At 41.1% G+C, this 25,472-nt stretch overlaps 1 protein-coding gene across 1 annotated transcript; it reads left to right on the forward strand.

Annotated features, from left to right (window-relative positions):
- The first annotated feature begins 23,871 nt into the window (after positions 1-23,871).
- On the forward strand, positions 23,872-24,228 carry LOC144707388 (putative carboxylesterase 2). The gene has a single exon (XM_078580490.1). The coding sequence runs from the start codon at positions 23,872-23,874 to the stop codon at positions 24,226-24,228; it is 357 nt and encodes a 118-aa protein (XP_078436616.1).
- Positions 24,229-25,472: the final 1,244 nt, after the last annotated feature.

Here is a 25,472-nt window from a genome sequence, read left to right on the forward strand (position 1 = left end):
TCTCTGAGTATACCCTCCTTGTGAATTTAACCCATACCATATTCTATTTAAAGAAAATTTTATAAATATTGTTGCACAAATTAGAGACTTTCAATGAGTTATTTAATAAAAATTAAGGTTTATCACCAAAACATTAAATGCCACTCAAAAATTCCTCTTGTAGAAAAAGTTTTGCATCCACTTCCCATTGGTGCCCAATTCTGCTGCCTTGCGGTGAGCCACACTACCGGCAAATTGTGCCACAAGAGAAGTGGCGAAAGGTTCCCTCAAGCTTTAAATTTCAGTTCCATCCCTAAGTTTTTTGGAATTTTTTATGGCTTGGATTATTTAATTTCCAGCCTAGATATATTCTTCCTTGTTCCCTGATTTATAAATAGGACTTTAAAATTCAAATTACCGGTTTGTTCCACAATGTTTGTCTTCACTTGACTTGGTTCTTATAGAGGTTTGAATATGCCTTCACTTGACTTGTGTGTTGGACCTCTTCTTGTTATCTAGTAGATGGCTTCGTTTTCTCCTGTCTACCCATTTGCATTCCAAATCACCATTGTTTCACCTAGGTCCTATATTTTAAATAAACATTAAGATGTGAGAAATCCACTTGTGTTTGGAGAGTCAAACGGGGTTAGTCTAAACAATATAATAAATATTCAAAATAGAACATGGGAAAATAAATCATAAATTTTTCATATTAAAATATAACAGAGGAAAATAAATGGTGAATAATGTATGCGTAAATCTAAAAATAAGTTCTTAAAAAGGCACATAAAAGTATAATTTTATTGTTCTATTCAATAGTACCAATATCCGCCAGCTAAATCATTGTTAGTCCATTAACAATGCCCATCAAGTTTTTCTCTAGTACTTCAATCATCCTTAAAAACAAAGATACATATAATGAACTGTTAGAAATATCAATTACTTAGGAATATATGACACTTTGGTTGACAATTTAGACACCGACATGTAAGGAAATGTAAGTCAACTCTGTTGTACCTTTGAGAGACCTGAGAAAGATGATAAAGGGAATCTAATTTTCTATAGGTCCAACGTTGTAGATAAGAATGACCTTAAAATTCTTAAAAAATAAGTGGTCCTCCACCTCTCAAGGCAATGTACAGGTTATCTCAATAGGTTGCTACTTGGTGCTAGATACTTCCTATCTATTTATTCTGAAGTAGTTGGTGATTATATACTTTTCTCCAACTAGTAGGCATAAAATGCATTTGGCTGCCAATGAATTGAGGTGGTAGGGGAATGGTTTGATGGCTTGAAAGAAAGAGGAAGGTAAGATGAATGATTGAATGATGACATATGTGGAGGGACAGATTACTTTGATAGCTTTACTCCCAATATTTTAGACAAACGGGAGGAGGTGTGAAAAATATAAAATGAAGAAATGATCAAAATCCTTCGCCCAATAAATGGATGGAATAAAGGCTCATGACTGAGAGTTCATCAAGAGCGAATAAAGTGAAGTGTAAAAATCCCAGTTGTACTAATTTAGTTATTTTTGTTTTTCTTTTACAGATTATTTTTATCTTTTTTCATTTTTTCTTTCTATCCTTTGTGGGGGAAGATTCTTTTTCATTTTTTTTGTAAAGGGGTGAACAACACAAAAATAGAAGCTTTAAAAACTTAAAGTTAATGATAAAATACAAAGCTCTTGGTACAAAATATCGCATGCTAGTGAGAGATGATAAGCGAAAGATGTAAAAGATGTAGATAAAAATCAAAGAGAGGGATCACAAGGAAATATTATCAAGAAAGACTGATATCACAAGCGGGAAGAAAAGAAAGAACTTGGTAGTAAAGCATATCATATGTAGTAGAGATGATGGGGAAGATATAGGCTGCTATTGGGATGAGCAACAAGTGGGTGAAATGGTGTATTAAGCAAGGAAAAATAGATGAAGATGATACATGTGTTCCAGGATACTTTTAGGTGTCTCAAGGATTGGTGATCCTGTGCTTTAAGACTTGAAGAATGGTATACCCCTATCCAAAAATATGATTTATCTAGTGGGTAACGAAGATACATAAGTAGGGTCGACTTGTAAATGTTTAACCCTTCGATTTCCACCACCTTACCAGATACCCTTGCCATTTGGTCATCATCCACACATTGTCTAAAATCCTAGTGTTGTACCATCCGAAACATGTTCATGATACCCTATAGGAACCTATCTTCTCTAGACATAATCCTATGTTGAAAGGTAAGCGGATTTCCTAAGGTGGGGTTATAATGTTAAACACATTCATAAAAATTTCACCGCCAACTTAGCTATCTGCATGAATGTCTTTTTTTTTAAATTGGCAATTTATACAGTAACTCCCCCACCACTTTTCATGCATGGACCTCAATCCATAATAAATGAATAAAATAAATAAAATAATCAAATGGGTATTTCTTATTTTCCATGCATCATGCCATTGTACTTGTTGTTTCTTAACCTCCTGGATATTTTCTATTAAGAAAAAAAGTAAAATTCCTGAAAATAAAAACTAAAACATTACCAAGTAAAGAGAGGAAAATCGCAAAAGAAAAAGAAGGAAATGTTAGACGATATCATATAAATCCTATAGATGAAGGACAACCAAATGTTTTAAAACATATTAAAGAGAATAATATTTCAAAGTTGTTCTAAGACTATCCTACTGCAAGATTTTGAAATGTAGAAATTGAGACTTTTTCCCGACAAATGATCATGCTAATCAGTGAAAATAGTTTTCTTCGAAAGTAATTTAATAAAATATGGTGCAATCAATTCTCATATGATCATCTATGGTTGCCCTATTTTAAGTTTGTAGCCCTTTATTTTCTTAAAGAAATTATTCCCCTCACTATTATTATGTGAGAATGAAAATCATCATATAGGTTAACTGAAATATAATCTAAAATGGTAAATGAATATCATAAATGATTACTCATCTTCTTAAAAATGACTCATATGCTTATGTAGTTTTTTATGAGAATGTATCAAAATATCATTTTCATCGTCCAAAATAGCATATGAGTATTGCATGTAATCTCTTCATTTGAAACTATGGAAAAATGATTTATGTACCTTAATATTAGGTAAATATTTAGGATTAATCAAAGGGGATGACAGGATTAACCAGTACTGTAGTCTATCTTATCTATCTCATATTGGATCTCTTCATGCTCGTGTTTAGATTGTTGGTGGCATATAGCTTATGTTGTAATGCATGTTCAATCTCTCAATAACTTTCTCTTTGAAACTACAAAACTAGGCATTCTTATACTGCATGATCATAAGTACAATATAGAACAACATGAACCAGAAATCCTAGAATTTTCTTGACTTCCCTTTCCATTAGACATGTTTGTTTTGTTCTTTTCTTTTGAAACAAACAACAAATTTGCACAAACGAATCGCACAGGGTCTTTTTCTTTGTTCTGTTCCTTTTTTGTCCAACAATTAGAGCAGCGTTTTGCGCAATTAGAACAACTAGAACAAAATTCACACAATTCAAACAAAATTTGCACAATTTTTAGAATTCGCACAAATTGCTAAAAATTCCCACCGATTTGAACCAAATTTGCATATGTTCATGTTTAGGAATCACCGCTATCAATTGTTGGGTATCCTGATGAGATTGACTTAAAATTTAAAATTGACTTGTTAGTGAAGCATAGAATCAGAGCCTTGATCATTGCACTTTGGTTAAAGGCTAGTGGAATAATGTTGTCTTACAATGACATATAAAAACTTAACAAAGGAGTACTAAAGTAACAGTTGACTTGGATAATAAAGGTCCCAATTAATGACTTATAGTGATTCCATCTAGACAGAGAATCCGAAAATTGGACACTATGTTCACCTAAAAATCCCATGTGTTATCAATGTTATCTACTACTCCCTTGATAATTATTTTCCTAACTTGATAGAACCATAAATTTGGAAATATTTCCATAACATCGCTCAATCTTTTCACTTTGACATGATTTTGAATTTTTAATTAAATAATAAAACATTTTTGTTAATTTTTCCTCACATACATAATCTGAAGAAATTCTTCTATTCATAAAAATGAAAGAGTCTCATGTCATCGAATATTCACATCAGTAAAATAAAAGAAATACTTTAAAATTTATAATGTTATAACTGCTACACACCTATCCTACCACAACCATTAATTTAAGTGGAACAAATCATTAGTCTTCCCCAGAACTACTTAAAAATTTGATCATCCCATAGAAACATACATTTATCAGAAATTTTATAAGACATTGATACCATTGTTAATATCTGTAATATAGCAGGTAACATATTGTCATGATATGCCACTGATTACTAATCACAAAGATCATACTGTGAATCATCACTTAAAAAGATTATAGACCTATCATTGTTAAATTAAATTTGTACTTTTTGAAAATGAGATATCAAGTTGTTGGGTTTCACAATGGTATCAATGTCAAAGGACAGATGTAGGAGAGATAGCTAGATGTAAAATGCATATAATGTTGTATAACTGAACAAGTTCCTTTTTTTCCTTTCTAGAATCCAATCCACTTTTGTTTCTCCAGCAGATGACCAAAAAAGAAGCAAAACACAGATAATGCATCATGACTCCAACAAGACATTTTTTCAAACCAACTTGATATCTCATTTTTTCAAGACATTCCAATTGATTTTTTCCATTTTCTCTTCACCAAATCAAAGATAGATACAGAGATGAAAAGTACAAAAAAAAGAATGCAAGATGATAAATAACAAACAGAGATATCTCTTTTTTCTTCCTAGAATCCAATCGATTTCTTCTCGGTCATCTATCACCAGATTAGTAGAACCCACCAATCAATCAAGACACCAACATCGATATTCTCATAATTCCGACCCAGTGGACCAAAAACCCAAGAGAATCATCAGAAAACAATGAACTCCCCTGAAGTTTTTCTCATACCTGATAAATTTGGAGCAATGAAAATTGGAGTGCCGCTGTTGATGAAAATCTAACCCGTGAGACAAGAAACTTGAAATACGGAGAGAACGCAAGGCAAGGAACACCTACTCATGATAAATACTGGTCGGAGATGTTGCACTGCCCGAGAAGCGATATCACATGGGAGGATGATGACCATGAAAATGACGGAGGCCGTCGAGGGACTAGGGTGTGGAGGGACTGAGGGAGAGCGCCGAGGGACTATGGAGAAGGCAGAGTTGTGTCATTTTTTAAATGATTTAAAAACTTCTCACAAAGCGAACAATCCAAACCGCAGACAGGTCTATGAAATGATCTGTGCAAACTTTTATTGTTCTGTTAGGAAAACGGAACAGAATGAACAAATCACACAACAAACAAAAGGAACCGAACAACCATGTCTACTTTCCATCATCTTTGTCATGGTTTTGGACAGATTTAATGCTATCATTTTTGAATCTATTAAGGCTCTCTATCACCTCCTATATCATCTTATGGTGCTCCTGTATCATCCACAGAATCAAGTGTTCAGGATTAGGAGCCCTTTTGTACTTAAAATGACAAGAATATGAAGCTTGATATTGTTGATTATCACGATGTTAAAGACTCTGGTGTTAGACCACTTATGAAATTAATGTTTGCTTGATGTCCCCTTATCTTCCACTCAATTTGACGTTGGTAAAAGTACATGGCATTGTCCGCCAGCATTTCCTGACATTTACCTATATTTTCACGCATGGAGTTAAGATCCTTTCTTTTTACTTTATTCAATTTCAGCCTTATAATCATAAATTATTTCTGAAATTTCATTCTTATTAAATTCATTTTATCAGAGTGAATGCATACATCAAAACATCCTGGTAATAAATAACTTATACTTTTTATATCATACTTTTCAAAAGCTGTCACATCTAGTGTATAAATCATTGTCTTTAGGATATACATTGCTAACAAACGGTGAATTAACTGCATTAGCAAACGACATTCATACGCAATGGCCGCTTCATGCCTCAGAAAATATTTTTTAAGATTTGGTCATTTTCAAGAGATTCATCAAGCTGAGAAATTGTAATTTGAGCTAAATCATATTTGGGTGAATATCTATGAGAATCATGATCATAATGAGTTTCATACAAGTTTTTGGAGGAATGAGCATAATTTATATTAGTAGGAGCAGAAGTAAAATGATTTTTTCCATTGATTCTTGATATATATGATAAGGATCAGGATCATGATAAGTATAACATGTTTCACAAATAAAATAACTTATTCCACTACACAGAAATAATCAAAGCATAAATTGAGTAGACGTACCTTTGAAGTCCTTTAAAGCATTTATGAAATCCAAAATGTATTATAATGAATACAAATAATATTAATAATAAAAATTTAATAACTGAAGGACACTTGCATCCCGGCAACGTAGATGGTTGATAAATCAACAACTACGGTGATCTTTAAGGTTTATAGTTTATTAAACAATATTTATCATTTCCTTAAGAGCATAAAGTGGGCAAGGGTTGATTCCACAGGGAGCAAATATTGAATAAGAAAGTTTATCTTTAATTTCTATTTTTAAGTATTTTTACATGTATTATATGAAACAAATCAAATACAATGAAAGCCAAAAAGAGTAAAAGTGATTTTATAATAATTCAAGAAATGTTAGAAAATATTAATTAAATTTAACCTAATAAATATAAATTTACAGAATACTTCTGTGTACTTTTATTAAAAATTATCTAGAAAAATATGAATTAGTCCTTAATAAATACCATCGCAAGTGTGGGTGGGGAGGCGGTGGTGGATACACGTCAATGAGCGGTAGAGTTTGAGGTGGCATGCATGATACTGAAAATCTAGGCTATTATGCATGATGCATAATAACCTAGGGAAAAGGCCGAAGATGTAAGTTGGATGAAAGAGGAAAGTCGAATGGGTCTAGTGGTGTTTTTTCTTCATGCGTTCTTATCGGAGTATCAGTCCTTCAATCCTTCACTCTTGGAATACAATAATGGACTCCTACAAGATTTTGAATGAGCAATTCACTCAGATAATCATAATTAGGAAAAAAATTCAAGTTAGCAATTTTTACAACAATGTGGGGGGTTCTATTTACCTATCCAACATAGTGGCTGGATAGGGGAGGGAAATTTGGAACTATTCTTAAATATTCAGCTCATAATTCCTTTTGGATTATTATATATCGTTGTTTCATTATGTCATAAGCAGTTGTCATCCCCCATATGACTTCTCAAGTAGTCTAGTAAGGAGATCACCAGTCAACTGGAATTCCACTCCACTTAGAATTTTATTGGGTTTACAAATTAGGCAACGTGTGTTTAACCTTTCGCAATTGATTATGTATCTGGATTGTGACTATTTGCGTTGGTCAATGCCATGGCAAATTGTCAGGCTGAATCTTCTGCCAACCTTGCCAAGTGTGATCTCTGTCTCTCTGTATGTGTGTACGTCTCTCTCTCTCTCACCCCTTTCTTCACCCTCTCTATCTTTTCATGATTTCTCTTTCTCTATCTTTTTCTATCACTTTCAATCCTCTTTTATTTTTATTCTCCCTTGATCAATCTCGTCTCTTTTTCCTGGCCAATCCAATCTGACCTGGGTTGGCTTGGATCATATCTCAAGGAATCAAACTAATCAAATTAATGTACCTATAATGGCTGGCTTCGAGACCTTTTATGGGCACAGGCAGTTCAAGTAATTCAGTCTTATGGTTCTTCATTATCTGCATATGGTCTTTTCTTCTTAGGTGCTCATTTTGTATGGGCTTTCAGCTTAATGTTTCTATTCAGTGGTCGTGGTTATTGGCAAGAACTTATTGAATCTATTGTTTGGGCACATAACAAATTAAAAGTTGCTCCTGCTACTCAGCCTAGAGCCTTGAGTATTATACAAGGACGTGCTGTAGGAGTAACCCATTACCTTCTGGGTGGAATTGCCACAACATGGGCATTCTTCTTAGCAAGAATTATTCCAGTAGGATAATGGCTAGGAGGATTTGAAAGGCATTATGGCAGTAATATTTCCAAGGTTTAGCTCAGGACCCCACTACTCGTCGTATTTGGTTTGGTATTGCTATCGCGCATGACTTCAAGAGTCATGATGATATTACTGAGGAACGTCTTTATCAGAACATTTTTGCTTCTCACTTTGGTCAGTTAGCAATAATCTTTCTGTGGACGTCCAGAAATTTGTTTCAAATCAAATTAATGTACCTATAATGTTCCCTTAATAATGAAAAATACAGCTGTCGAGTTTGCTTCACACTGCATCCCACTACAATACCCTAGTAGAGAAAAATATCCTCCTCCGGATCCCTTAAAGGCCGACCCAACGAGGGGCTTTTCGGCCTTGTTTTTGCTGCCTCCTAGAAAAAACTATAAAACTTTGGATATCTGTCAGTAGATGGTACTCCTTGTGCCCTGTCATGACGTCTATTGGCGATGACGAGGAACCCGTTGACGGATTCCCAACACTCCCCATCGGCAAGCCGACATCTAGCATCATCTCAACAGCACCGACATCGTCCCCGCTGGTGCCAAGCCTTTCGCTGGCGTCCTCTTGAAAGGCCTCGCCATATCCACAAACTCAGAGGATGTCACCGCCAAGCTCTTTTTTCTGTCGACAACAGCCGCGGGCAGCACCGACAAGCTCCCCATCGTCATCTACTTTCACGACGGTGGCTTCTACGCAGAGTCTGCCTTCTCCCCCAAGTACCACCGCCTTGTCGGCCCCCTCACGGCCATCGCAAACACCGTTTGCATCTCTGTCAACTACCGGTTAGCACCGCAGAACCCGTTGTTGAATTATGTCGAAGTATGAAAAGAGAGAGAGAGAGAGAGAAAGAATGTAGAGAGAGAAGGATAGAGGGAAAGAACTAGGATAAGAGAAGGAAAATCTCATATGAAAATCAACGAAATGTCCAATATTTATACGCACCAAGGGCGGTTTAGGGGTATAAATGATAATACCTAACCGACAAGGCATCACCATGCCGACTGGCATGATGACACACATCGGCCTTTGTGGCGCCGTCCTTTGGCAGACAAAGGATGCCTCGGGACCGCAAGACAGATGTCCTTGTCGTTATGGGCAGAGCAGCGGGCGGACGATGTCCGAGGCAGCTGGTGGTGCACACTCGTAGTCTCGAGAAGTTTCGAGGTCTTCTTGTCAGCCAAGGAGCACAGCTGACGGCGGCAGGTAGGTGACAGGTCCCGTGGACAGTTGTTGGGCGATGTGGAGAAGCACCGACATTGTTGGTCATTAGTAGAGGTGTACGGCTGGCAGCTGCTCCTAACATGCATGTTTCTGGGATGCGTGTCCAGTAGCTTGTCATCATTATTTGTCAGTGCATTAATATGCCCTCGCAAAACCGAGGGCGGCAGCACACTGAGTTATGTATGAAGCCAATGAGAATGTTTCATTAATTGTTTTGTAATAATATCTTCGAGTTGATCATTAGTGGACACAAATGACACTTGCTGGAGTCCTGCTGAAACACATTTGTTGAAGAATGATGAAGATGAACAATTGTGACATATTCAGGGAAGAAAAAAAGAGGAGAATAAATAGAGAGAAAAAGAAGAAGAAGGAGAGGGGGAGAGGTGATCGTGGAGGGAGTGGAGGTGGTTATTGACCATGTTCACAAGAGAGAGAGAGAGAGAATTGCTCTAACATTCCACCTCAAGCTGGAGCGTAGATGTCATATAGGCCCAGCTTGCCTAAGAAGATGTCGGAGGACGTCACACTTAGTCCTTTAGTAAAGATGTTTGCAAGTGGATCTGCAGATGCTACATAAGGTGTGGAAATAAGTCCTGCGATGATGCGGTGGCGAATCACATGGCAATCGATTTTGATATGCTTGGTACGCAAGGAGAAGGTTTGATTGTTGGTAATGAACATGGCTGCTTGATTGTCATACACCATCGACATAGCTCCTCTGACTGGAAAACCAAGTTCATATAAAAAATTATGTACCCATAGCATCTCCGAAGACGTCTCAGCCATCGCTCGATATTCTGCCTCTACACTAAATATCGATGGGACAGATTGCTTGTGACTTTGCCAAATGACCAGATTACCACCCACGTATATACAGTAGCTCGTTCTAGACTTACGGTCCTAACGCTCACCAGAAAAACCTGCATCAGAGTACCCGATGACCGGTAGATGACCATGTCATCTGAAGATAAGTCCTCGGCCCGAAGCATATTTAAGATATGCAACCAAACATAGAGTGGCTTCCTAATGAACCTCTCGAGGGGCATGCATAAACTGGCTCAGAACATTTACAGTAAAGGCAATGTCAGGACGAGTCAGTGTCGCATAGATAAGCTTCCCAACGAGATGCCGATATCGTTTGGAATCGGTATACAGGGGAGATGTGGTACTCCAAAGTTGAGGTTTGCTATCTATCGGAGAGTCATATGGCTTGCATCCAGATAAACCAGCTTCCTGTAAAATATCAAGTATATATTTGCGTCGATTCATGACAAGAGCACCCGGGCAATATACAAATTCAATGCCAAGGAAATACTTAGGTTCCCCTAAGTCACGAATATCAAGATGCTGATGCAGGAAGGTCTTGATATGTTGAATACCCATATGATCACTGCCCGTGATAATCATGTCATCCACATAGACAGCAAGAATAATACATCCAACCAAGATAGTCTTGCGGAAGATAGTGGGATTCCACATCACAAGCCACTAGTCCATACGTTAAGATGAGTTCAGCGAACTTCTCAAACCATGCCCGCGGACTCTATTTGAGCCCATAAAGAGCACGGCGAAGTAGATATACCTTATCATGTTCCCCCTCAACCAAAAAAACCAGGAGGTTGCTCCATATAGACATTCAAAAAGATCACCATAGAGAAAAGCATTAAAAACATCGAGTTGATGTAGAGGCCAGTCATGGTTGACTGCCATGGAAAGAAGAATACAAATAGAATTAAGTCGAACCACTAGAGAGAAGGTTTCCTCATAATCGATGCCATGAATCTGCGAGAAACCCCGAGCAACCAACCACGCTTTGTATCGATAAATAGTGCCATCCGGATGGTACTTAAGGGTGAATACCCTGCGACAATTGACAATATTTGTAGAGGTTGGTCGGGCCACGAGCTCCCATGTACCGTGGCGAACCAGAACTGAGTACTCTTCTTCCATTGTAGATTTCTAGTGGGGAATCAATAATGCAGCCTCAAGAGATGAAGGAATAGATTCTGCAGCCAAAGCCACAGCGAATGCCCGATAAGGAGCAGACAATCTGGCATTGGAGACCACATTAGAGTAGGGATGTAAAGTACAAGAATGTGTACCTTTCCGAAGAGCAATCGGAAGATGAAGATCATGTGACGGCGGACTGGAGGAGAGCGCTGATTGGTCTTCAACAGGGAGCTTGGGGGAGGATGAGCTAATGATGGAGGACCATCTCGAGGACGACGCCACAATGACGAAGAACCATCTTGAGGATGACGCGACGGGATGTCGTCAGCCACGCCGAGCAGCTCGCGCCGACGCTCGCCACTCGGGGTTTAAGTACCCCGCGTAAGAACTTTTATCTTTTTACTTATGCTCATTTTCATGTGTGTTTGTATTTTCGGATTCGTGGACTGGGCTAATGTTGTTGGGCCCCGTCCTCGTTGTTTTTACTTTTTATGTTTGTATTTTGAATTTGTAAGGAGAGGTCAAACCACGTCTCGCGACGGTTCGTCCTCTCCCACGTTCACTTGGCACCCATCCTCACTATATAAGGGGATGGCATGCCCAAGGAACACCTTGGAGTCATTGTTGAAAATTTTATTCACAATTCGTCTCCCCCCTATCGTAGTTTGTAGCGTAGGGGGTTTGGCTAGCCCCATCCACGTTGAGATCACTCCGTGGTTAGAGCCCATGTCTCTCTCGTCGAGATCACTCCGAGAGGAACGTGCTTAAACGTGCCGTCGAGATCACTCCGGTATGCTTAAAGAAGTTCAAGAAGTTGACGCCGTCAAAAGTTGAGAAGGCCTTCGTCGAGATCACTCCGGAGGTTCTTGGAGGCTTACGACGACGACGACGCGACGCCGACCTGGGAGATCCGCTCCATCAAGAGAGCTCGCCCAGACCAATCAAGAAACCCGTTCTTGACAGGTTCTTGATCTCCACTCTCCTCCATCTCCCATCTCTTCCACCCCTTTCTTGAAACCCCAACCATCCTCGTCCTGGCCTTCCTGTTCGTCCTCCCACGTTCTTGATCCATTTCCCCGCGTTCTTGATCCCTTCTTCCGCGTTCTTGAACCCTTCTTCCACGTTCTTAATCCCTTCTTCCACGTTCTTGAACCCTTCTTCCACGTTCTTGATCCCTTCTTCCACGCTCTTGATCCATTTCCCCGCGTTCTTGATACCTTCCTCCCACGTTCTTGACCATTTCTCCCCCCCCCCTTCCCCCACGTTCTTGAATTCTTTAAATCTTGAAACCTCAACCTTCCGCCCTCACTTTCTTGATCTGTCATCCACCCCTCGTTCTTGAATTCTTGAAATCTTGAATCCTCAACCCTCCGCCCTCTCTTTCTTGATCTACCACCGTTCTTCCCTTCCATTTCTTGGATTCCCGTCACCCCTCCCTTCCCAATCCCTTCTTGGTCTCCCTACCGGCCAAAATCACCATTCCCCCCCCCCCTAGTCCAATCACTGCCGCCTTCGCCCCCCTCGTTGCCACGCCTCTCCCCGCCGGGACCCCGCATTCGCGTGGGCGTTCACACGCCCGCCCAACGCCCGCACGCGGCGGCCACCTCTGCGCGCTCGCCGGCCTGCTCGTGTGAGCACCTCACGCCCTTGCCGGCCGCACGCCTGCCCACTGTGCACCGTCGACCCTGCCTGCCAGAGTCGTCCCGCGTCCCCTGACCACGCCACTGGGAGTCAGCCGCATCGAGATCGTTGTCTCCAGTGATTCGTCCGCACCTCGTTATCAGTCGGGACGATTCTCTACGCCGTGGACTAAGCGACCCAAAGGTCAGTCTCGTCTTCCCTCCATATTTCTAGCATTATTATCTTCTCCAGTCTCGTCACCTGTTATCGCGTCCTCTGCCCAACTTTCCTCTGCACTGATAGGATAGCCACCATTGTCGAGAGTAGGGAATTCTTGTGGTTGAAAGGATATTCATTTCACTAGGACGCCGAACACTCCAGGGCCGTCATACGCCCCTCACCGCTTAAGCGTCTAGTTGATTTCATGGGTCATTGGGAGTTTAATCTTAGGATCATTCTTCTTATGTTGATCGGCACAGCCGACATCGTTATCCGTCGTTTCCTTAACTGCTCATTCACCATTTTCTCATTACTTGAATTACATCTCACATCATTCACATCATAATTCCTGTGACGTAATACGAGCCGATCGATCCCGGCCGACATCGTATTACATCAGCTAGGAGCAGGAAGAAGAGGAAGAGATGAAGGCATCAAAGGTTCCGGCAGTAAAGCTGGGATAGGAGCAGAAGGTAGTGGAAGAGGCAAGTCAAGAGGAGGAGAAAGAGTAGCCGGATCAACAGAGGAAGGAGTAGTCCCTTCATGTTCGCCAGGAGATGAAGATGGCGGAAAGAAAGGGGTCGTGTCATGAAAGGTAACATCAACGGAGACAATATATCGTCGACTTTTGGGAAGATAGATCCGATATCCCTTCTGCGTGCGAGAGTAGCCAACAAACATTTCCTTGATTGCCCATGAAGCCAGTTTAGATTTTGTGGCCATGTGGTCAGAAGCAAAAGCCACACAACCAAATATATGAGGTGGTAAGGGAAAAAATTCTCGCTCTGGATGAAGTCGATGAAGAGGGATGGCACCACCAAGAGGTGTAGAAGGAAGGCGTTTGATGAGAAATGTCGATGTCATAATAGCATCTGCCCAAAACTTATGTGGGATGTTCATCTCATATAGGAGCATACGAGTCATGTCAAGAAAATGTGGATGCTTCCTCTCAGCGACAACGTTCTGTTGAGAAGTATGGGGGCACGATGTTTGGTGAATAATACCAGTTGCTGCACACAAATCTTGAAAGTCACGTTGAACAAGTTCTGTGGCATTGTCTGTGCAGATGATCTTTGGAGTGCATGAGTACTGAGTCAAAATCTCCTGAAGAAACTAACGCATCATCAGAAGAACATCGGTGTGGTCGATGAGGAGATATACCTAAGACACTCGGGAGTAGTCATCAATAAGAACCATATAATAATGAAAACCAAGTTTAGACGGTATGCATGAATGTCCCCAAATATCGCAATGAACTAAATCAAATGCCTTCACACTAATGGATTCAGTAGTTTGAAATGTAGCACGATGATGTTTTCCCATCTGACATGACTCACAAACGAAATCTTTAACAATAACCCAAGGAAGAGCTTGACGGAGCTTCGTGATCCCGGGATGGCCAAGACGCCTGTGCAAGTCAAGAGAGGAAGAAGAATGGGAGAGGTGATAGGTAAGGCCAAGGGAGGGGTTATTAGAAATGAGCTCATAAACACCACCCCGAGTCTTACGCCCCAAACCAATCTGTGCGCCGGTCCTCAAGTCCTGAAACGCACAGTGATGGGGCAAAAATGTCATGGAGCATAAAATAGCCTCAGTCAATGTACTAATAGATATAAGGCTGACTTGAAAGCCCAGAATATAAAGAACATAATGAAGCGGAAGCTAAGATGCTGGAGATGCATTGCCTTTCTCAGTAACCAAACATGATCGTCCATCCGCAACAAAAATTGATTAAGGGTGAGGAAGTGTGGCCAGATGAGAGAGAATAGTGTCATCACGCGTGACGTGACTAGAGGCCCCGGAGTCAATAATCCAAGACCCGGAAGAAGTAGAAGAAGAAGCAGTACCTGGGCCAGAGGGAGAAGTACCAAGTGTAGCAGTTGTAAGGGCTACGAGATTGGCCGGAGAGCCACCATGCGAGGCGATCGGAGGACCACCATGGGAAGAAGCCGAAGAAGAAGATGAGATATGATGAGGATGTCCAGGTGGATAGCCCCACTTATGATAGAATTTAGGGGACAAGTGCGTTGGCCAAGAGCAATGGATGCAAGGAGGGCCACCATACTTGTTGCGATGACGATCAGAAGAGCAATGATCCAATGTTTGAGAAGTGCCATAACTTCTTCCAAGAGTGGCCAGAAGTGCAGAGGAGGATGCAAGAAGTGGCGAGGGATCAGATGATGCGATAGGGGTGGACGAAGAAAGTCCCCGGGCAAGAGTAAGTCTGTCCACTTATTGTGCCGCATTAAAAACATCAGCCAGAGAAGGAAGAGTCTCACCACTCAAGATAGAGCCCCATATCTGAGTACTAATGGCAGCGAGAATGGAGTTAAGGAATATAGAAACCTGTAACTCCTCCCAATAACGCCATTGCTCAACGAAATCTAGAGTTTATGGCTGATAAACCTGAAGTCGAGAATCACATCCTCGAAGAGTAGCATACACTGTCTCGAGAGAGCCCTCTGAACCTTGAAGTTTAAACATCCAATCGAAGATGTCAATGGTAGAGGTGATGTTACTTTTCAGGCCATACATTCTGAAAAGCTCATCCCATATCTTTTTTGTCGAGGAGATAAGTTGGAGTGAGTCAGTGAGATCTGGAGAAAGCATCTTTAATAACCATGTCGTAGCAGTACGATCACGGGTAGTCCAATGTGCATACTGCGGATCATCAGGCGATGGTGGATCCTCCGTCAGAAGGGACTCATGTTGATGTATTTCGAGAAATCGACGAAAACTCGCCGACCATATGATATAATTAGAGCCCCTTCCGGAGAAAATAGAACATGGTGCCTGCAACTGTGAGATAAACGGATTGATGGGCCCTGTATTAGCCGGTGCAGATATATGATGAGATGTGGGAGAGTCAGCAGAATATTCCATGAGAAATTGCTGGAAGATGATGCGCCGAGGATAATCACGTCATGATGGCCGCCACCACGAGGAAGAGGAGATAGGTGGTGTGAAGATCTTGGAAGAATGAAGACCCCTCGAAGAAGAATCAGGAGAGGGGAATTGGGAAGAGAAGAAAGAATAAGAGGAAATTCGAATACCCGGTCGGGAGTAAGTCCACAGCCGGGAAGAAAAGAGAAATAGAAGATGAATGACAAGTAGTATTAGAAGAGGGTGAAGAAGAGAGATCGGCCATTAGATGGAGGGACAGGTGGGAAGAGATTAGAAGTGATTAGAAGAAGGGAGGGGGGGGATGGCCAAAGAGAAGAAGAGAAATAGCCGTGGAAGGAAAGAATAAAAAAAGAGAGAAAGGGCCGTAGAAGCCTGAAGGTAGAAGAAGAAAAATGGCCGTAGAAAAGGGGGGGCCAAGGAGAAGAAGAGAAATGACCGTGGAAGGAGCTGTCGGGAAAGAGGTTGGTGCCGGCGAAGAACTCTTCACGGAAGAAGCCGTTGCAGAAGAAGACGCTACAGAAGAAGACATTGTGTAAAGAGAATTGCTGAAGAAGTCGCCACAAAAGGAGCGCACGTATGCGTAGACGAGGAGACGCTCGCACAGACTGTGAGAAAGAAATTTTTTTGTGTGTTTTGCACCGAGATCGGCAGACACCGCGGAAGAAGATGCCATGAGAAAAAATTCTTTTAGATCGCCAACAATGGGGAAGAATCTCTGGAAAGATTCAGAGGGAGGAAACACTGGATCGAGCCACCTCTTGCTCTGATACCATGTTGAAGAATGATGAAGATGAACAATCGTGATACATTTAGGGAAGAAAAAAAGAGGAGAATAAATAGAGAGAAAAAGAAGGAGGGGGGGAGAGTGATCGTGGAGAGAGTGGAGGTGGTTATTGACCATGTCCACAAGAGAGAGAGAGAGAGAAAGAGAGAGAGAGAGAATTGCTCTAACAACATTCTCATACAAAGTGAAAAGCAATCTCAATATGTTTTGTATGAGAATGAAAAACTGGAATTTTTTTGTTAAATAGGTTGCACCTAAATTGTCACACTAGAGTAGAGGCGGCGTACCAAGGTGGAGGTTGAGTTCGTTAAGGATGAATTCGACCTAGATGACCTCAGATGTGGTGTGAGTGATTGACTTGTACTCCGCTTCAGTGCTCGAAAGAGACATTGTGGTATGTTTCTTGGATGATCAACTAATTAGGTTTGGACCAAGAAAAATAAGATAACCTCTTGTAGAGCTTCTATCAGTTGGATTGCCCGACCAATCTGAATCACTGTAGACATTAATTTTGATGGTGGTTAAACGGGGGTAGGATAAGGAAAAGTCAGCAATTCCCTTCAAGTAGCGAAGTAAATGTTTGACAGCGGCCCAGTGTATGGGTTGCGGGTCACACATATTCTGGCATGCGCGATTGAAAGGATAAGCAATGTCAGGCCAAGTGATTGTTAGCTATTGGATACTTCCAACAATTTTTCTTTAAAATGTTAGCTTGGGCCTATCAGAAATTTTTTATGGCACAGAGGAGGACATGTTGCATCATGTATTAGTGGGCTTGCATTCGTCCATTTTTGCCGTTTGCAATATTTGTGCCAGATATTTGCATTGAGAAAGATAAATACCTTTGGAGTGTGGAATTAATTCAATACCCAGAAAATATGTCGCATTCCCGAGGTTGCGAATTTGGAATGCACTTTGCATAGAAGAAATTGTGCCTGCAACTTCACAAGGGTTAGAACCGATGACAAGTATGTCATCAACATACACAAGAAGAAATAATTTTGATGTGGGTGTGTTTTCAAAGAACAACGAGGTGTCCGTTTTAGGATTGTGGAAGCCTTTGAGGATTAGAAAATCCAATAGCTTTTTATACCGCATGCAAGGTGCTTGTATTAGGCCATATAGAGATTTTTTAAGTAAGCATACATGATGAGGAAAGTTTGGGTTAACAAAGCCGGGGGGTTATTTCATAAAACTGGTTTCGTTAAGGTCTCCCTGTAAGAAGGCCTTAGAAATATCTCACTGCTTGGCTTCCCAATTATTATAGAGAGCAATAGAGAGAAGAAGCCTTATGGTCATCATTTTAACTACAGGACTGAAAGTGTCGTGGTAGTCAATTCCTGGGGCTTGACTAAACCCTTGGGCGACGAGACGAGCTTTACATCTCTGTAATGTGTTATCGGCATTTAACTTACATTTAAATATCCATTTTGAACCAACTATATTGACACCATTTGGTGGGTTCACAAGCACCCAGGTGCTATTGTTATGAAGGGCAGAAATTTGTGCCTCCATGGCAGCCCGCCAACGTGGATTCATAAGGCTTGTGAGATGTTCGTTGGTTCGAGAGGTTGAGATTTATGACATTGAGGGCATACCTTAGTATGACAGACATTTGAGAGAAATAAATGGCGAGCACATTCTTGAGACGTGTCAGAGAAGTTAAGTAAATTGTAGATGAAACGAGTGCGTAGAGGCAGAGTTGACGAGGTTTTACTGGACACAGGAGGAGAAAGTGTGGGAAGAGGCATCTGACCGGGGCTCGAGCAGGCTTCAACAGAAGAGCTGACTCCAGGACGAGATTCACAACGAGTGTTGGAGACGAGAGTATTATCTTCAAGTGTATTGATAATGCACAATGTGGAGTTGTCAATAGGACCGGAGCCTAACAAACCGTCAGACTTTAGAGCTTCTTTAAACAGAGGAGAAAGGGAAAAGTATTTTCATTAGAAATAACATCACGCAAAATATAAAGATGAGATGTCTAGAGAGAAAGACATCAATATCGCTTATGAAATGAGCTGTATCCCAAAAATACGCATTGCTAAGATCTGGGAGACAGTTTATTTTTTACAATAAGGTCGTAAGTTAGGGAAGCATAAACAATCAAAGTCTTTGAGAAATTGGTAGCCAGTAGATCTGGAATGTACCTTTTCAAATGGAGATTTTTTACTAGAACAGGAGAGATCATTCGGTTGATGAGATATGTTGTCGTTGTGACTGCCTCGTCCCATAAAGTTGTTGGTAAAGAGGCATGGTGCAGCATGTTAAGAGCGGTCTCAACCACATTACATGTGTGCGCTCAGCCATGTCATTTTGCTCCGGAGTGTGTGGGCACGAAACAAAGTATTGTATCCCACATTCTAAGAGATGTTTATGCAACGACTGGAACCCACCTCCCCAGTCCAAATGAAAGGTCTGAATGTTGCGAGATAACTGCTTCTCCACCAGGCTCTGGAACTGAATGAATGTCGAGAAGATATCACTTTGGCTTTTAAGGGGTAGAGCCATGTGAACCGCTAATTCGTCAATGAAAGAAACATATTAGGAATAACCGGAATAAGATCGGACGGGTGCAGGACCCCATAAGTAAAAATGAATGTCTTGAGTAGGTTGTAAAGCTGTACGAGTAGTAGGAGGAAATGGGAGTGTTCGAGATTTGGCAAGGCAACAAGCAAAACAAACAAAAGCAGATATAGTTTGTGATGAAGGAAGCCCAAAATGAGAAATAATTTTCTTCAAAATGTTAAATGCAGGGTGCCCAAGCCGGAGGTGCCAAAAATCCAGTGCTGATCATCTCCCAAAAATGTGGTTCCCATTGAGGATCGATGCAGTAAAGCCTGTCATGAACCGTTCCGGTGAGGAGCAGTTCGCTCGTCGCACAATCCTTGATGTAGCACGCATTAGAATGAAACTCAAAAAATACATGATTTTCCAACTGTTAGCTTATGAATAGAAAGGAGATTTTTAGAGATTTGGGGAACATGTAGAACATTTTTTAATAGAAGAGGTCGATAGAGATGTCATGAAGAAATTTGAGAGGATCCAAGAGAATTTATGGGCAAACCTGCTCCATCGCCAACATACAGCTGCTCTTATCCATCGTAGGGGATGCCCCCGTAGAAGCTGTGAATGTCAGAGATGACGTGATGAGTAGCACCACTATCTGGGTACCAAGCTTGTTGGTACAGATGCGGTTGTGGAGGCAACATTGGGCGAGGTAGCGATGCGTCAGACTTAGCAAAAGATGTCACATACGCTTGGGGAGGTCCCCGGAAAGTGTGCATAGGAGAAAGCCTGCCACTCAGGAGCCTGATGGAAGCAAATTGCAGTGTTAATTTTAATGGTCGTTGTAATTTTAATTTGCCTACTATCAAATAAATTTATAATATGTAGAAACTTACTCAAAGATGTATAAGTGAGAGTAAGGTCGTCTCCACAGGGACTGGCCTTTAGGTGTAGATTAATAGTTGAGTTATTAGTTAATAAGATTTAATGGTAATAAAAAGAGATAACTAATTAACAAGCATAGGGGATATTAATTTTGTAAGATAGGTATAGAAAGGGGAATATTAGATATATGGATCTATATTTTATGTCGACTAAGAATAAGAACGAATTAAGATATTAGGTAGTTAGTAAAGAAATATAAAGTACTAAGAGAGAACAGATGGGATATAACAGTATTTATATATTAATAAGATAGTTAGGGAGAGAATAAGTGAGTATCTGACTATAATATGCTAAGTAAGAATTCAGGTCTATGAGGAGTAAAAGGATAATAATAGTAGTAAGAAGTAATTATAGAACTATAGAATAGGTTAGAATTATAGAGTACTACTTATATAAGTAAGATTTTTATCGCAAAGTTAATATAGGTAGTTTTTAGAGGTTTTATATGATTTATATAATTTTTATAGATTTTTCTATAGTTTATTTAATGAAATATGAAGTGATTTAGTCGAAAGAATAGTTTTATATATGGTTTAGTTAGTTATTATATGATTTTTATGTAGTTTGTCCATATTTTCTATTCGATTTGAAGAGTTTATGGGTCGATTTCGTCGAACACCCGAGAGGTGTTCGACCAAAGCCCGAAAGGGGTCAAAGAAGAGGTATATAGTATAGTATTTAATTAATACTAAGTTTTTTAATGTATTTTATATAGATTGTATAAATATAAGAGGGTGTTTCTGTCGAACGCCTGTGAGTTGTTTGATAGAATGCCCAAAAGAAAATGATATATTTATATTTTTATATATTTTTATAAGACAGATATATATATATATATCTGAACTTAGGTAAATTCAAGAAATATTCATCGAACACACTAGTTGTTGGATGAAATGCCCAAAAAAAATTGCGGTGACTAGTTTTGGTCAAAGTGGGTCAGATCAAGGATAAAACAAACTTGAGGCCAATTTTAACTATAAAACTGATGAAATTCAACAAAGTCAAGCTCAGATTACCTGATTCTGCCCTTAATCGAAGTTAAGGGGGTGGCGGCGCCAATCGTCGCCGCCTAGCGTCGGTATGCGGTCTTCCCCTTCTTTCTCTCCCTTGATGGCTCAAAATCGAGCTCTCTCAGCGCTTCCTTGAAGCCTCCCAGAGCTTCTCAAATCGCCAGGAGGTTGTCACGACCCTCCTGCGGTTCTCGCCACCAACGGATGGGTCCTCTGCTGTTCTCCAATTTCGGTTGAAAGATACTGAAATTGGGGCATTCGGCCCCTTTTTAACGGCTTGGAAGGGACTCCAGAGGCCGTCCGATGGAGGGGGACGACCCTGGTGGCCCTCCCAGCCGTCGGATCACGGCTGGGCCCCCCTCACCGGCTGAGAACGGCTTCTGGTCGCCGGCGTCGACGACTAGGGGCAAGAGTGGACGCAATTGCCCCTGGTCGTTGGATCGTCTCCATTTAGGTCCAACGGCTGCGATTAAATTGCCAACGGCTCCATTTACCACCTCAGCCACATCAGCTTGTCTCGTCAGCAGCCATGTCACCGTTGTCTCTTTGGATTCATCCGTCGACGGGTCCTGCGGCCGCGTCAGCCTGAAAAAAGAATTAAAAATATGTTAAATATAAGGAGTAGATCTCGGTCGTCCAAACTTCTTAAAAAATCGGACGGCTATGATCTTATCCGACTTTTAAATAAGCCCGAAAGAGCCGGACTTCGGGCCTGATTGGCTCAAAACCCGATTCATTTTTCTTCTTATTTTCTTCAGATCGTGGCCCGTTGGGCCGCGATTGTATTCTCTCTATGGCCCGGCCCGATACAAATAAACTAACATGGGATTTACATCCCATATTGAAAACATCTAAAAAATGCATTAGTATATAAACATTTGTGGGTTACACTAACTGAATAAAAATTGAAATACATACCTCTCTTGTAGCATTTACTATTGGGCTTGTTCTGGACACAATTTGGGCCTGCGCTATTGGGCTGCTTGTGAATGGGCTTCGCTAGCGGCTGGGCCGGCTTGAGCACTTTGCGCTCGCTGGCCTGGCTGCTGGCTTGAGGCCTATTCAGTGGTATGCTCCTATGCTAGCCAAATAATCTCCCTTTTTTTCCCTTTTTTATATTTTTTTCCTTCTCAATAATATGTCCCTATTTCTTTCTTCAAATTAAATACAGATTTCACCCGTGCAATTTCATAGACAAGATACTAAATAGAACATGAGAAAATTAAATATGTAGTAAATGTCTATTTCAACTAGGAAAAATATTTAAATTGTATAACATGCATAAAATGACATTAAAATGCATCATTTTTCATCATTTGTTCTATTTTAGTGCATAACATGCAATATTTCATAAAATAGAGTGAAATACACATGAAATGATCCCAAAATGCCTTCAAAATATGTATAATTACATCACATATTTTGGGTCTATCAGAGCTCGATGACCTTGTTTAAGGCATGGTGGACATCAAGGAATGAAGTGCCCATGGCGTCCTTCACGGCCCCGTCTGGTTCTCCATCATCGACCAGTTCTGCCAAACTTGCCGAAAATGCATAATGTAATCATGGAGAGGAAGTGACCCTTTTTTAATGGAGTGAAAAAGGGAAGTTAACTACATGATGCATGATTCAGAAGCGGTCTCAAGTTTTCTCCAAGCGTCTCTGGCTGTAGCACAACTCGAGGCAAGAGGGAGACGCTCAGCAAACATGGAGGAGATAATTGTAGAGAGTACCTGCTAATCATTTCGCTTCCATGGAGTGATTTTAACATCGGTGTCTTCTTCCTTAAGAGGTTGGGGGTGAGTGAGATGCTTCCCCAAGCCCTGTACCTTCACAATAGGCACAATTTGTATTTTCCAAATCAGGTAGTTCCCTTTCGTAATCTTGATCAACACCGTTGGTGCTATCGACACAGTGGAAGTGTGAGACAGCGGCAGAATAAGAGCAAGATGTCCTTTTGGAGGCATTGGAATGCCATCGGTAGAGACACTAACGGCCTCACCGTGCTCTAATGCCATGTTGAATTATGCAAAGTATGAAGAGAGAGATAGAAAGAATGTAGAGAGAGAGAAGGATAGAGGGAAAGCAGTGGGATAAGAAAAGGAAAATCCCATATGAAAATCAACGAAGCGTCCAATATTTATAGGCACCAAGGGCGGTTTAGGGGTATTAATGATAATGCCTAACCGACAGGGCATCATCATGCTGAGTGGCGTGATGATGCACATCAGTCTTTGTGGTGCCGTCCTTTGGCAGACGAGGGATGCCTCTGGACCACTAAACATATATCCTTGTCGTTATTGGCACAGCATATTGGGATGACGTCCGATGCAGCTGGCGACGTACACTCATAGTCCCAAGAAGTTTTGAAGTCTTCTTGTCAGCCCAGGAGCACCGCTGACGATGGCAGGTAGGTGTCACATCCCTTCAACAGTTGTTAGGCGATGTGTAGGGGCGCCGATATTGCTGGTCGTCAGTCGAGGTGTACGGCTAGCGGCGGCTCCTGACAGGCACCTTTCTGGGACGCTTGTCTAGTGGCTTGTCATCATTATTTGTCAGTGCATTAATACCCATTACCTGTGGCGTACGAGGACACTTGGACGGCACTTTTCTGGGCCACGACAGAGCGGTTGGTCAGCGCAGGCGCGGATTTGGCGAGGGTGTTCACGTGTGTGTGTGTTGGGGGGGGGGGGGGGGTGGTTGGTCGTGCAACCCTTCTTCTGGTTTGGAGGGAGGGAGATGGGCGTGGACGTGGCCATCGCCGACAGGGCGTGGCGGTTCATTTACTCGACGACAATGCGAGGGCTTGGCGAGCCATGCGTGAGCCCGGTAGGGCAGTTGGGGGAGCTGCGCTGCCAATGTGTGCTGGTCTGCATTGCGGAGGCTGACCCAATGAGAGAGAGCAGGCGGCTGTACTGGGAGGCACTACGCCCGGGTGGGTTTGGAGGGAGGGCGAAGCTGCTAGAGACCAAGGGCGAGGGGCATGTTTTCCACCAGAGCAGGCCCCATTGTGCCGAAGCTGAAGAGATGATGGAATGCCTTGTTGCCTTCATCTCTGGGGAGTTGCATGATGAAAGTACCCAGTCAAGTCAGTAGAAGAGATAGATTGATTGAAATTTACTAGAATGAGTGCTTGGGCCTGTTCACTGCATGAATAATATGAGAAGCGTACTTTTAATTCATGGCTATTCAAAGTGAGTGTGTGTGTGTGTGAGAGAGAGAGAGGGAGGGAGAGATAGAGGGTAGGTATAAGGGGACAGAGGGAGAGAGGGAGGGAGAGCAGAAAGAGAGAGAGACAGAGAGAAAGAGAGGGAGAGACAGACCGGCATAAAGAGAGAGGCAGATAGAGAAAGACAGAGAGAGACAGAGATATCTTGAAGAAACACTGATGACTCCTGAATCAGCATAGTAGTGGGAGGCACAAGGATTGAGAGTCCAACTGATATATGAACCATCGTGAGCCACAGCCTCTAATCTATGAATAGATAGAGATAAGCATTATCCTATCATGTCCATTGCTGTTATCCTCATCATTTTAGTGGAATGGTAGTTATATAAATGTTTAACAGCTTTTATCATCTAAAGAATTAAGCCTACTAATAACAGTGTGGACTATATACATTAAGGTATGATTCATTGTTGAGTCTCATGAGAAAATGATTAGTGGTCTGACGGTATGATTCAAACTTGTGAAGATAAATCAATGATCAAGTTATTTGGTACATGACAGCAAGGTTAGTATGGTATTTTTTCATTTTTTCAGATGTGGATTTGACCTTTTTTCTGGGTAATCATCATCCAGGATATCCTAGACTTTCACCATCCCATATGCCACCATGATTATGTTGGCTGCCAGTGCCTATCTACTTCCATCTCCATTGCCCTCAGTACAGGTAGATCCATACAACTCTTCCACTCCACTGCTCGTTGGCCTTTATCCACAATCATCTCCATCACAATCAGTGGTTGTATTTCATTTATACATTCCACTAAATTCATCCGTCGGCCATCAATTATCACCAGGCAGTGCCAAAGCTCTGGCTAAGGTATTTAGTTTCAAATAACCAGTATTTTCTATTCTAAAATCAATTAAAATTCCTGCATTGTTTTATGAACTTTGAATAAATTGGGTTAAATGTATTTTTTTCTCATTACTTTAAAATTATCTTGAATTAATTTCACTGGTTTCATTTATTAAAATATATTTATTTTGTTAAACTTATATAAAATCTTAAAAAATAGAAACTAAGATAATTTTACTGACTCTGTACTTGCTAGAGTTGGGTTCAACCCTTACTCCCCAGTTATAATAAGGAAGATTACTAATTGTCATTATGTGT

Source organism: Wolffia australiana, chromosome 9 (assembly GCF_029677425.1).
Source record: "Wolffia australiana isolate 7733 chromosome 9, ASM2967742v1".
NCBI lineage: Eukaryota > Viridiplantae > Streptophyta > Magnoliopsida > Alismatales > Araceae > Wolffia > Wolffia australiana.

Bases quoted from the DNA above. Each gene is read 5' to 3' on its own strand.
- LOC144707388 (XM_078580490.1), top strand. From the start codon at position 23,872: ATGGGCGTGGACGTGGCCATCGCCGACAGGGCGTGGCGGTTCATTTAC.